Source organism: Megalops cyprinoides, chromosome 16 (genome assembly GCF_013368585.1).
Source record: "Megalops cyprinoides isolate fMegCyp1 chromosome 16, fMegCyp1.pri, whole genome shotgun sequence".
Lineage (NCBI taxonomy): Eukaryota > Metazoa > Chordata > Actinopteri > Elopiformes > Megalopidae > Megalops > Megalops cyprinoides.
In genome coordinates, this window is record NC_050598.1 from 8,516,566 (window position 1) to 8,529,856 (window position 13,291).

Below are 13,291 nucleotides of genomic sequence, written 5' to 3' on the forward strand. Positions count from 1 at the left end.
AAAATATAAATTAACTGCAAGTGAAAAACCAAAAATGTTATTACGCGAGACATGAGAATTGCACAAAAAATAAATATTCATAAAAGAACTTTCAGAATGAATATCTCTGTGTATTGTTGATACTTGGAAAATGTTTGTCCCTCAGGGTTTTGGCACACAAGAAATCTGTGCTGTAACAATATGTGTGGCTTTACTTAAGTGTGTAAAGTACAGCAAAGCTGTGCATCTCTGTGCTATAGGTCTAAAGTATGCATAACTGAGCATCTCTGTGGTACATAGGTCTGAAGTGTAGCATATCTGAGCATCTCTGTGGTATATAGGTCTGAAGTATAGCATATCTGAGCATCTCTGTGGTATATAGGTCTGAAGTGTAGCATATCTGAGCATCTCTGTGGCGTAGGTCTAAAGCTTTTGCATCTCTGTGCTGTAGGTCTAAAATATAGCAAAGCCACGCATCTCTGTGCTATAAGACTAAAGTATAGCTGCGTAGGAGCCAAATGTTGCTGATAATTCAGTTGTAATTTTCTTTCTGTACACTGGGTGTCACTGTCATTAATTGGGGTGCTCAGGTATATAGGTAGCCAAGTTCAATGTTGTGGTTAGGTGTTTGACCCCGGAAGGGCAAAGGGTTTTTGACCGCTAGGTTCACGCTGGGCTCATGCTAAGCTCACGCCTGCTGTAAACTGTAGCGCGAGTTTGTTTGGTTTGGTGTTTCGGGAATGGACATTGAGCTTTATCTGCGACTGCTGTGGAATAAATGAGGATTACGTTGCTACTAAAGAACCGTCTTTAGACTTTTTGCTGAACAAACTGGTAGGTTTAGCGAATTTAGCAACATCACGTCTAACGCGTCAGCCAGGTCATTCCTGGGGTTAAAACACTTCAGTAGTTCTGTATTAGACTTGAACCTCTTTAACAATAGCAAAGCCGTGTGTTTCTGTGCTATAGGCCTGAAGTGTGGGAAAGCCATGTGTTTCTGTGCTATAGGCCTAAAGTGTGGGAAAGCCGTGTGTTTCTGTGCTATAGGCCTGAAGTGTGGGAAAGCCGTGTGTTTCTGTGCTATAGGCCTGAAGTGTGGGAAAGCCGTGTGTTTCTGTGCTATAGGCCTGAAGTGTGGGAAAGCCATATGTCTATACTGTGTGTAAAAGCCCTGACCTTATTTAGATCTGATGTACGTCTAAGGGGAAGAAAACCCTGTTTGTCTATACGATGAGGCTGAAGTGTGGGAAAGCTTGAGGTCTGCATGGGTCTGCGTCTCTAATTATAAACTCAGAAAGGTCACCTTTACTCAGTGAGCCTTCGGAGCACAGTCTTTATCTGTGCGTTTGTGGAGGGCTGGGTTTTCACAAGAGGTTGCAGAACAAGCTTGCCGGTTCCCCAGGTGAATTTTGGAAACTGTCTTGGCCTTATCTCCAGCTGCAATAACTGCATCACTAGTACAGACCATCAAAACAAATTCAAGGCCTTGAGGTCTTGCATTTGTCCTGTCCTGGAGACTCCAAAACGGAGACCAGCGGTCACAGCTGTTCTTCCCATCCCACGGCTCAGCTCCTGTCACACTTGACCCTGCACTGCGCGGTGGCCGGGTCAAAGGGCACAGAGTGGGGTTAAAGGTCATGAAACCCCTGCCAGTGAAAAACAGGCACAAGTCATCACAGATGATGAGTCATTGCGGTGACAATGTTCCGTGACTCAACACCTGCTCATATGATAAAGTTATAAAAAAAAAAAAAAGCTGGACAAGGTTCTCTGGGTCTCACAAGGTGTGCATAGCGTGTCCTTGTGTGCTGACCCCGGATCAGTGAGTGTTCAACACAGCTGGGGTTAACACTGGGTTTGGGGGTTACGTAACCCTGATCCTGGACCAGCGCTTGCTGCTTCAAGTGAAAATCTGCTTGGAGCTTTTCCTGTGCAGGTCCCTGGTGTTGCTTTGAGCATGCTCAGTGCAGTCACAGCAGAGTGGGGCAGGGTAATCTGACCCTCTTGAGGCAAGGGGTATTTATAGTCGAACTGCCCCAGTATAGAGGGGAACACTGACAGTTATCTTTTTACCTCACATACATTGAGCTAGGGACAGTTAATGCTGCTGTAGGAGATATATGTCATATTATGCAAGACACACAGCTTATCCACATATTTGCATATTGCTTCAATGTCCTCTGGCTGATTTCAGATCTTTTTTTAGGGCACGTATTAGTTTTATCTCTTTCAGGTTTGTTTTTGTCCTCCTCTGCAGCGGGGAGAGCCCAGCTAACACGCAGTGTTTTCTAAATATTGGTAGACCAGCGTGGCAGTGTTGTGAAAACGCAACGGTTGGGGCGGAATCCTCTGAGACCAGCCAACTGTGTTCTCTCATTCCGCCCCCTCACTTGGAGTCCGGCTCTCGGAATTCATGCCGCTCAGCTCCGCTGTAGGGCCCAAGAAATGAAAGTGATGTTTCAAAACACTTTTCTCACACTGACCAGCTTTTACCTCAGCCAGGCATCCTCCCTTTACCATGTGGTCATGACCTGCAGGTTGAAACCACACAGTTGGAACGTACTCTATGTGCTATGTCAGTCATCTGGTGCCCTCTAGTGGTCAAAGAAGCAAAGTGAACTCGTTTGGAAAGCAATGATACCTCCATTTTACTGCATGACAGCCTCAGAAATGGAACTTGACAGTCATGTCAAAATGTGATCGGGGAAAGACATAAAAGCACTTTTCAATTTGATAAACGTTTCATTATTGCCTTGTAAAAGATCTGCAGCTGGAGTGGAGCCTAAGTTGCTCTGATGAAGAAGGCTGCTTACAGCAGCCATGTTGGAAGTAACCTTTCTCAGGTCCACGCAGGATTTAGCTTTAGTCTTTAGTCTTTCTTTTTAGTGTCACTAAGGTGCTGGTAAAATAAATACTCCTCAAGAGTAATGAATAAGGCCGTTGAGGCACAGCTTTGGTGTGTAGCTGAGAGAAAGTTCATGAGCAAGTCTAAAATTGACATTGATGCCTGCTGAGTCAGACCCTGGTAACCTTCATACCATCTCACCAATCAGCAACGTTCCTGGCAAAGTTATGCAGCAACACATTCTCGTCCTTGGGAGAAAACACAGACCAAAATGCAACTGTGAACCTCCATCACCCACGGTCCATGTGATACAAATTTGAGACAGACAGTGCAAGTGTATTTTTTGGAAAATCCAATATACACAAGGCTTGGCTCTATAAAACATACCTTTACTAAACGAAGTACTTCTGTAGCAAAATCAATTAACATCATTAAAATACCTAAATATGATAACACGTATTGGAAAATCACAAATGCTTAAGACTTACCTAAGAAAAGTTCACAACTTTTTGAAACTCATTGAAACTGATCCTGAAAGCTGTCTTGTACCAACAAGGGTTAAAATCACTGAAAATGGCTGTAAGCAAATTGTGTATTTTTTGAAAAAATGAAAAACACATATGCCTGTAGAGTCGTACTCCTCTGTAAGGAGTAAAGCTTGTCCTTTGATGCACATGCTGAAAATATTTTCTGTACCAATACTAATGAAAATCACACACACCTTAATATTATGTTTATATGCAGTTCACGGCTACGAAGACACAGGCCATGCTTTTTAAAACACAAAAACACACAACTGTCCTACTTCATTACTCTTATAGTAAAGGTTTTGCACAAACATTTATTATAAATCACTAAGAACAAACTGATAAAAAGATTAAACACAATGAACGTGTATTTGAAGATGTAGCGAGAAGTGTTTTGTGACCAAGTGACTTTGAAGGCATGACCAGCTGGCTTTGAAGACATATGTTGTCTCTCTCTGTTTCAAATGCGTTCCCTCCTCTTTATGCAGCCCTATTTTGGAATTGCTAATTGGATATGTTATGCTTGTCTCACCGCGACAACCACTGCACTTGTGCTGGAGTGCTAGGGCGTAGCGAATGCAATCCTCCAATACACTCGCACACCAACTGTGACTATTTCTCACACTGCAAGTTACCCGGCGCACTACAGCAAGCTAAGCGCTAATTGGATGATAGAACATTAAAGGCAACGAGAAAGGCTTTGAACACCCAGCATAAGTGTTTTTTTTTTTTTTAACAATGAAACAAGTTTTAACAACGAAATTAATTTTTAGAGAAATAGAGAAAACTGAGCTTTATAATTTTCCAGTGACCTCTCTACTTTAGGAATGCGAGATTCTGGAACCTGATGGAACCAGAACAAGAAAATGAGACCTTGTCACTAATCTTGGTGTTCACATTTACTGGCAATTGATTACATTATTGTCCTTGTCCTACTGGGTCAGGCTTCAGTCTTATCTGAGCACAGAGGAGAGGATTAATATCTTACCTGTGGAGAGTACGTGGGTTTGTTTGTGAACATAGCAACAATGTATCCCTTTCTTCCACACAAAGAAACTCCGTAACCAAATCACTCTTTCCTCACACTCCCTTTCCTACCTTGAAGTGATGGAATTTTGTGTGTCAGGACAATACAGCGCACAATCGGAGCGACGCAGGAAGTGATGCGTCTGTTCCCAGAATGCTCCTCTTCCAGCAGAACGTGCCCCCCCAGGGGCCGGCTCACCACAGCGCAGCAAATCCGCGGCAAGAAACAGAGGAGAGTCGACAACACCATGTGAAGTAAACAATTTTTTTATTTATAAGCTTTCAGAAGAGTCTCATCCTAGTAGGTGTAAGAATCATTTTTCAATACTGATTTGGTAAGCCATAACATCCATACTGAGGCTCTTCACAGTGAAAATGATCATTTTCTACGGGTCGGGGGGGTCTATAACAGCGATTTCTCTGGGGCGTAAAACAACAGAATAGGGATAGTTGAGATTTGGGATATCTGAGTTTCACAAAATTCTAGAGTAGTAATACCAGCTATAGGTTTGCACATAACAAGCCACTTCCTGTTAGAAATATAAAACTTGATATTTTGAACAATATTCTACTGTGCTGCATAAAGGTAAATCTATACACTGTACATACAGATATATTTTGAAAAACAGGTTTCACAGTTTAAAGACTTTATTTAAAGTATAAACCATTTTAAAACACTTTACATAAATTATTTTTTGTTCGTGACTATAATTTGCTGAGCAGCAAATCAAAATTAATATAAAAAACTTAATGAAAAATTCTTACATATTTTACAAAAGGAAAATAAATTCATCCACCGATGCTCGTCCTCTTAAAAACAAATAGTGACTCCTTCATGATTGTCATAGAGTACTAAGAGAAAAAAAAGAACAATAAATAACTTAACAACAAACATAAAAAATAAATAGCTTTTGATACTAGTTGTCTTTTTGACTCGGTGTGAGAGTGTTTTTACCATCCTGTACAGTGCCCTGGTGAGAGTCTCACAATTCTACTGCGACTGGAACGTACAAAACTACAGAATCTAAAATACACCCTGAACTTCAGTGTCGTCTTGATACGATGTCGTTTTTTTCCCCCCATTTTTAAATAAAACAATGTATGACATTATTTACCGCAAGTGTAGCCATCGGTACGTTTTTCTGTAGCCTTTTATTTAAAAACGTTTGTCTTTGTCCGACCCTTTTTAAAGGAACTGAAAGCAGTTTGCAGTTTTTGCGGAGTTTGCTGTGCCAGCGGCTGGCGGTTGTGTTGTGTTTGGACGGGAGGCCTGAGACGGTGCGATCCTTTTATTCGCCGCTCCTTCGGAGCGACTCCGACACGGTGGAGGCGTCTCCGCGACGACGGCGCCAGCCTGTCCCTCCACCTCCTGCTGACATCATCTTACCACACACGCCCAAAAAATATGGGCGAAAATATTTATTCTTTTTTAAAAAGGGGATTCTCCTTCTTTTTTTTTGTTTTAAACCATCAGAAGTTCTCGTGTTTTTTTTTTTTGTTTGTTTCCAACGTTCGTCGGTGCTTTTTGCAAGTCTGTGGTCAAAGAGAAAGTTACGTTTTCCCACTTTCATTTTATGCCTGTGGCAGTAATGATTTTATTTTAACATCTTTTTTTTCAGTTCAAAAGTCCCTGCAGTGTTCAGCATGTCACCCCATGTGTTCTTTTGTTCTCCTAAGGAGAGGAGTGGAGCAGAGAGAGGGGGGAGAGGGGAGGGGGGGAGAGGGGAGGGGAGAGCAGTCGGTAGGACAGTCCGCGGGGGGCTCTGTGGTCTGTTACCTCTTGCCCATCTCGTTCTGTCTCAGGAACTGGATGTTGGTGCTGCTGTCGGCCAGTTCGGGGTACTGCTCCACGGGCAGCACGTAGTAGCCGTCGTAGCCCTGCACGCGGCCGGCGGAGAGCAGCTGCTGCCGCTCGCCGTCCGTCCACAGGCGGCTGCCCTCCTTGCCGTCCCGGGCGCGCCGCTGCTCCCGCACCCAGGCGCCCGACAGCGCCCTCTGGCGGGCGAGCTCCAGCAGGCGGGTGCGCTCCTCGTCCAGCACGTCGGCGCCCAGGCCGTAGCGCACGCTGAGGGAGAGCGCGGCGGCGCGGAGCTCCACGGTGGCGCCGCGCCGCGAGCGCCCGCTCACCGTCACGTTGATGCCGCCCTCCAGCGCCTTGCGCCCGTTGGTCAGGCCCAGCGCCATCAGGTCGCCGTCGGCCGGGCCCACCTTGACGAAGAAATGGCAGTCGCGGCCGTCCTGCGTGTAGTGCGCGCCCTCCAGGTAGAGGGCGTTGTTGAGGACCAGCGCCACCCGCCGGCTGTCCTCGCTCGCCATGCCGGACACGGCCGTCACCACGCGGCCCTCCTTCAGTGCCAGCATCACGCCGCGGCCGATGATGGGGGCGCTGGTGCCGAACCAGTGGCCCGGCTTGTCCCGCTTGGCCCGCCTCTCCTTGTTCAGCAGCCGCCCCTCCAGCGCCATGAAGGCCTGGTTGTGCCGCTCCGCCGCCTGCTGCACTCCGGTGATCAACTGCAGAGACGGCACAGGGTCGGGGGTTAAAGGTCAGGGGTTAGTGCTCTCACAGGGGGTCTCAGTGTCTGATGTGGTAACCAGACTCACCTGTCCGTTCTCACAGTCCTGGCTGGCCAGCAGCTCGTAGGGCGGGTCCACAAAGTATACAGTGTGTTTGGGGAAGCCGGGTATTATGTTGCTAAGCTGGAAGCCAAACATCACCAGCCAACTCTTGACATCTGAAAAATGACAAGAAAGAGACAAAGGGAAGGATTTGACCTCTCTTTTCAATCCACAGTGTCCCCCTCACACACGGTGGCAGTGTGGAGCAGTAGATAGGGTTTGAATTCCAGGTGGGACTGAGTGACAATCTCCACTAAATACACAGCTATATGAATGCATAATATATGTAATATTTAAATGTCACCCTGGATAAGAAGAAAATATGTAATGTAACATACAAAGATGGCTCATTGAGAATTCAGATTAATCCCATGCACCTCTTTAAACAAATCCTGAAGATATCATGAATTCCTTACTTCACTTCAGCTTCAATAACAAAAAATAAAAAGATGGATGATTTTATTCTGTTTATACTTAGGGGAATCACTGATTCACTCATTTTTTTCTTGCCTTTAACATTCAGCTCCCGCTTGTAATAACCTTGAAATAAGCTTTTGCAGTTCCAGTAAGATACATTACTGTAAATGAGGTTTGACTACAAGTCAGGTTTTGTACTTCTTTGTAGGAATGTGGTGGAATTTAAAGGTGAACTGGGCTGGTGCAGGATTCAGGCTGATCCATTATTAACTTCCAAAAGGAGGACTGGTTATCCCTGATCTCTAACTGCTGTAGGTCTGTGCCTTACCATGCCCTCACAACTCACACAATTGCATTTTAAAATAGCGCAAATTAATACTGCAATTCCTTTCAATAATGCCTGTGATACATCTATATGTACGGACGTGTTACGGATGTCTCTGAAGCTGTACCTGGCCCCTGCCGTACCTGTGACGTAGTTCTTGATGTCCAGCATGTCGCTGAGCGGGTTGTTGTTCTTGAACATGTAGAGGTTGAAGGGCGCCGGGTCCTTGCCGATCTTGCGCCAGAGGCCGTGGTCGGGCGAGGTCCAGCGGCCCGCCAGCACGTCGTAGTCGCGCTGCGTGAAGTGCACCAGCTTGGTGAGCGGGTCGTACAGGCCGCCGTGGAAGCCCACCACCAGCTGGAACTCGGGGTTGGAGTCGTGGTAGACCTCGCCGTAGGCCGTGTACTGCAGCTGCTTGATCATCTGGCCGTTGCTGCTGAAGACGGCCAGCGGCGTGCCCGTGTTGTCGGAGGCCACGTAGTACTCCTCGCCGCTGCTCACCTCCATGGCGAACAGGTGGCCCTGCAGGTCGTAGTAGAGCGAGGTGATGTCGGAGCTGGAGTGGTTGAAGACGTGCGTGACGCGGGCCGGGTTGTTCAGGTCGGCGTAGAAGAACTGCAGGTGCTGGCCCAGGCTGGTGCGGCTGGAGACACGGCGGCCAAGCCCGTCGTAGCGGTACTGCACGCTCCAGCCGCCCGGCGTCCGGCTGTAGGCCCGCACCAGCAGCCCCTTGGAGTTGTAGTCGAAGACGTCGGAGCCTCGCTGGGACAGGAAGCCGTCCTCGTCCAGCCGGTACTGCACGTCCCCCAGGCGGGTGATGCGGTCGCGCAGGTCGTAGCGGAGCGGCAGCAAGCGGGCACTGTTGCCCGGGTTCAGCAGATGCAGGTTGCCGTTCAGGTCGTAGTTGTAGCGCCAGGTGGACCAGTCGTTGACCTTGACGCCGGTGAGCTGGCCGTCGCCGTCGTACTCGTAGCGGTACTGCGTGGTGTTGGCGTAGGGGCCGATCTTCAGCTCGCGCTTCACCACGCGGCCCATGCTGTCGTACTGCACCGTCATCCAGTACATGAGCGAGCGGAAGATCTCGTACTGCACCTCCTTGATGCGCCCGTGCGTGTCGAAGTGCTTGCTGAGCGTCATGACGGCGGTGGTGATGATCTGGTTGATGTCGTAGTAGATGACGCCGAACTTGCCGAAGTGCTCCACCTTGCCCGAGATCTCGTCGTAGCGGTAGAGGTCGACGGGCAGCGGCGTCTCGCTGATGACAGGCTTCATGCTGGCGATGCGGAAGCTGTTGTCGTGGTAGGTGTAGTCGAAGCGGGCGTTGACCATGCCCTCCTCGGAGAAGCGGTAGATCTGCTTGTCGACCAGTGGGCCCATCTTGCGGTAGCGGATGGTGCAGGAGAAGCCGCCGCTCTGCAGGTTGACCATCTTGAGCACGCCCGAGGTTTCGTCGTAGCCAAAGGTGACGGCCGTGCTGTCGTACAGCACCTCGGACAGCTTGGCCAGCTTGCCGTACTTGTAGAGGACGCGGCGGCCTGTGCCTAGGTAGAAGGTGGCCTGCGGCCGGCCGTCCTCGCTGAAGTCGTGGATGACCGAGGCGTTGCTCTCCGGAGGGTTGTAGATGTTGCGGATGTAGCCGACGGAGACGTGGGTAGACATGGTGTGGCGGGCCACGCTGGGCATGGTGACGGCGGTGATGCGCCCCGAGGCGTCGAACTCAAAGATGTATTGCCTCTGGCTCTGCAGGAGCAACACCATGGACTGGGGGAGAGGACAGACAGCAGGCATCAACAGGAATTCATCAATATCATAATCATCATCATCATCAAGGATACCCATATGATCCTCCTGCACGTAGTATCAGACACAACTAATCAAAATGCTGTTTGTTCACAGATAACATTCTAAATTGATGGTTTCACAGGGCATATGCACATCCATTAACTTAAAAAGTCGACAAAAAAATAAAACACTAACACAAAGTCAAATAAAGATCAAATGGATGAAACATTGTCAATGCTCATGGGTAAAATCAAATAAAGCATTTAGAAGCATAATAGCAGGGTGTGGGTATTTTCCTCTGACTCAACATGCTAGCTTGACCCTTTTAATATGTACCTCTCAGGCATTCAGAACAGCTGCATATATGAGGCGACTCACCTTGTCAAGGTAGCTGCAGCTCAACTGTAGCTTTGCACAGGGATACTCACCTTGTCCAGGTAGCTGTAGCTGTACTGTAGCTTTGCACAGGGATACTCACCTTGTCCAGGTAGCTGTAGCTGTACTGTAGGTTTGCACAGGGATACTCACCTTGTCCAGGTAGTGGTAGCTCTATTGTAGGTTTGCACAGGGATACTCACCTTGTCCAGGTAGTGGTAGCTCTATTGTAGGTTTGCACAGGGATACTCACCTTGTCCAGGTAGTGGTAGCTCTATTGTAGGTTTGCACAGGGATACTCACCTTGTCCAGGTAGTTGTAGCTGTACTGTAGGTTTGCACAGGGATACTCACCTTGTCCCGGTAGCGGTAGCTGTACTGTAGGTTTGCACAGGGATACTCACCTTGTCCAGCTGGCTGTAGCTGTACTGTAGCTTTGCACAGGGATACTCACCTTGTCCCGGTAGCGGTAGCTGTACTGTAGGTTTGCACAGGGATACTCACCTTGTCCCGGTAGTGGTAGCTGTACTGTAGGTTTGCACAGGGATACTCACCTTGTCCCGGTAGCGGTAGCTGTACTGTAGGTTTGCACAGGGATACTCACCTTGTCTAGGTAGCTGTAGCTCCACACCTTGCCGTCCACGAAGGAGCGAGAGAGGACGCGGCCGAGGGAGTCGAGCTCGGCGCGCTCACTCATGCTGCCCCTCTGCAGGCCGAGCAGCTGGCCCGAGGGCGAGTACGACACGTTGACCACGGCCAGGCTGCTGCTGGGCAGCCACATGGCGGGCCGGCCCTGCGCGTCGTACATGATGCGCAGTGTGAACTTGCGGTGGTCGTCGTAGATCTTCTCCGTGCGAGTGTTCCGGTCGAAGTCGATGGACAGGAGGTTCCTGCCGTGGGCCTGCGGCGCGCGCGAGGGGGAGGAAGTGATGTCAGAAACGCTCTTTCACAAGCCGTAAGAGGAGTTCACGGGTCATATCGCAGATTCGTTCACAGGCCGGACCGACGTTAAACACAACTTCCCATTTTTATGAAATTAGAAGATGGATGCCATCAGATTTCATGCAGTTAAGCACTGGGAAAACTAGCTCTGCTCGCTTGTTCTAAATTTAACATCAGGGAATTCAATGGTTTCAGTATTAACAGAGATGCAAATCTGGTCCGCCCTTCCCTGTCTGACAGACATTTTCGGGATTGTATTTGCCTCGCTTACATCTGAGAAGCATGTTAATTATGTTTGCGGGACCTCCTGCTTCTTCACGCAGGCTTTTGTGCTCTTAAGAATAGACTATTATAATGCCTTTCTCCCTGGAGCCTCAGAATCTATTCTGTCCAAATTACATCACGGGCCGAACTCAGCAGGCTGCATTTTCACAAGAACAAAGTCCCATCAGCGCAGCAAATTCTGATGGATCTACTCTGGCCCCCAGGACAATTTAGGACCCAAAGTCTTACTAATGACACAGAAGGTCCTATGTGATCTGGCACTGTCATACACTACTGACCTTACTACACCATACACACCCCTTTGTACCCTTAGCTCCACCAGCTCAGGTTATTTGTCTCTCCTACACAATAAACTGGTGCTTTTGGAGACAATACAAATGTAAAAATACAAAAATACAAATGCAGCCCTGCGACTTCCCTGCAGTTCGTAACAAGCGAAAAAAAAACATCTTTATCTCTTAGCCTTTAGTGCTTAATGGAATGAGTATGATGCAATTTGTAGTTACTTAAGTACAGGCACTGTCCTACTTTAAAGCACATATATTGTGAACTTGAGTGATTTGTTAATTACTTTCCACCGCTTCTTTCATTTTTCCTTCCTTTTTCTTGTTTTTATCTTGTGAGCCACTTTGAGAGAGGAGCACTTTTAATTAGGCTCTACAAAATAAATCCTTCATTACTGCCATTTCCCCCCCTTTGTCTCCTTTCCGCTTTTTCGAATTGTCAAATGTACATTACGCATGTCTCACCACAACCTCCTACTGAGCCACTCAGGAGTCCCAGACTCAACGTTGAATGATATTTTTCGTATTGTGTTCAATACTGGAGATTCTGTCTCTGCTGTTTGTTAAGATAAGGACTTTTGGATTTGCTCTTCCACGAAGGGATTTGTTCTACTCATGAAGGGGTGCCTTTGGCGTTGCGGTCAAAGCCGCAGTTTGGTGTCCCGTAGACCCGGGTTCGAGGCCTGACTGCTCTCGCCCTTCGCTGCAAGGGGCATAGCCAAAGACAGAAACGACAACTAGCAGAGCAACATGGAACCTCTGATTCCCACCCAGAGCCTCCTAGGTGTGGGTGCACTGTGGACGGAGGCAGCACAATGCGCAGGTATGCCTGCAGACCATGAAGTCTCCCATTTCATGGTCTGCGGTCATACCTGACATTTACTGCAAAACTTGAGCTATTAAGCAGGACCTGTTTTAAAATGGCAAATGGGCCAGTCGCAGGACGGGCGGGCGGCGTGGAACACGGAGCGATGCTCACCCGGAGCTTCCTGCCGAAGACGGTGACCTTGCCCTTGGTCTGCTCCTTGCGCAGCCTCCACTCGATGGAGTTGAGGCCGTTGTCGGTGGGCAGCGTGATGTTTCGGCGGCCGATGGTGGGGCTGACGGACCCCGCCAGGATGTGCGGCTCGGTGTGGAAGCTGATGCCCATGCCGTTGGCGTACAGCACCCGCAACGTGCCGTTGTTGCACAGCTGGTAGCTGTTCCGCACCTGGTCTGCATTTCCAAATGACAGAGAAACGCGAACGCTGTGCTTTATCGCGCCTTTCAAAAAGAGGTGCACCACAAAGAGTCACTCCGCCACTCCGAATCTGACCATTTCTCCCTTAACCACACACAGAGAAAGCCCCCCGCAAATTTTATTGCGGACGAGAGGTGAGTGCTTTCGGTTTTCAAGCGCGCTAATGAAGAGCAAGAGCTTTTTATTTTATTTGCACACAGCAACAATCTTATGCACTGCACTTGGAACAATCCGCCGTAAACTAGAGCCCTCCATAAAGCAAATTTGCAGAGGGCTTTAAGCAGTATTTCAGTGCACAATCTGCAGAGGAGCGTGCCTGCCTCTCCATCGCGACTGCGCTGTTAAGACTATGTTCAGAGCTTTTCAGCTAAATTGTCTTTCCAGGGCATGAGAGAGGAGCTTAGCCAGCTCTTAAAGGGAGATTTATACAGTGGAGGGCTGTGGAGAACTCCGGAATAAGATCAAAAATGACTTTAAGGTAGCCAAATAGCTTTCTTCTTTTACCAGCCCCTAGGGCAGATTTTCATATAAATCTCCAAACTTTTATTCTCAGGGTTCCACTAAGTTCCAGACATGCTGAACGGTGCATTTATTTTTCTGTCATGCCCCCCGCAGGTCAGTGGGGGAAACGCAATCACTCTTCTGCTTC

At 48.2% G+C, this 13,291-nt stretch overlaps 1 protein-coding gene across 1 annotated transcript in view; it reads right to left on the reverse strand.

The window, feature by feature from the left end:
* Nucleotides 1-5,135: 5,135 nt before the first annotated feature.
* tenm2 (teneurin transmembrane protein 2) overlaps nt 5,136-13,291 on the reverse strand; it is a 210,205-nt gene continuing 202,049 nt past the window's right edge. The window contains exons 25-29 of the mRNA XM_036547720.1: nt 12,382-12,617; nt 10,496-10,792; nt 7,879-9,496; nt 6,979-7,109; nt 5,136-6,888 (exon numbers count right to left, since the gene is read on the reverse strand). Coding sequence (XP_036403613.1) covers nt 6,151-6,888; nt 6,979-7,109; nt 7,879-9,496; nt 10,496-10,792; nt 12,382-12,617 — 3,020 coding nt within the window. The 3' untranslated portion in view covers nt 5,136-6,150. The remainder of the gene's footprint in view (nt 6,889-6,978; nt 7,110-7,878; nt 9,497-10,495; nt 10,793-12,381; nt 12,618-13,291) is intronic.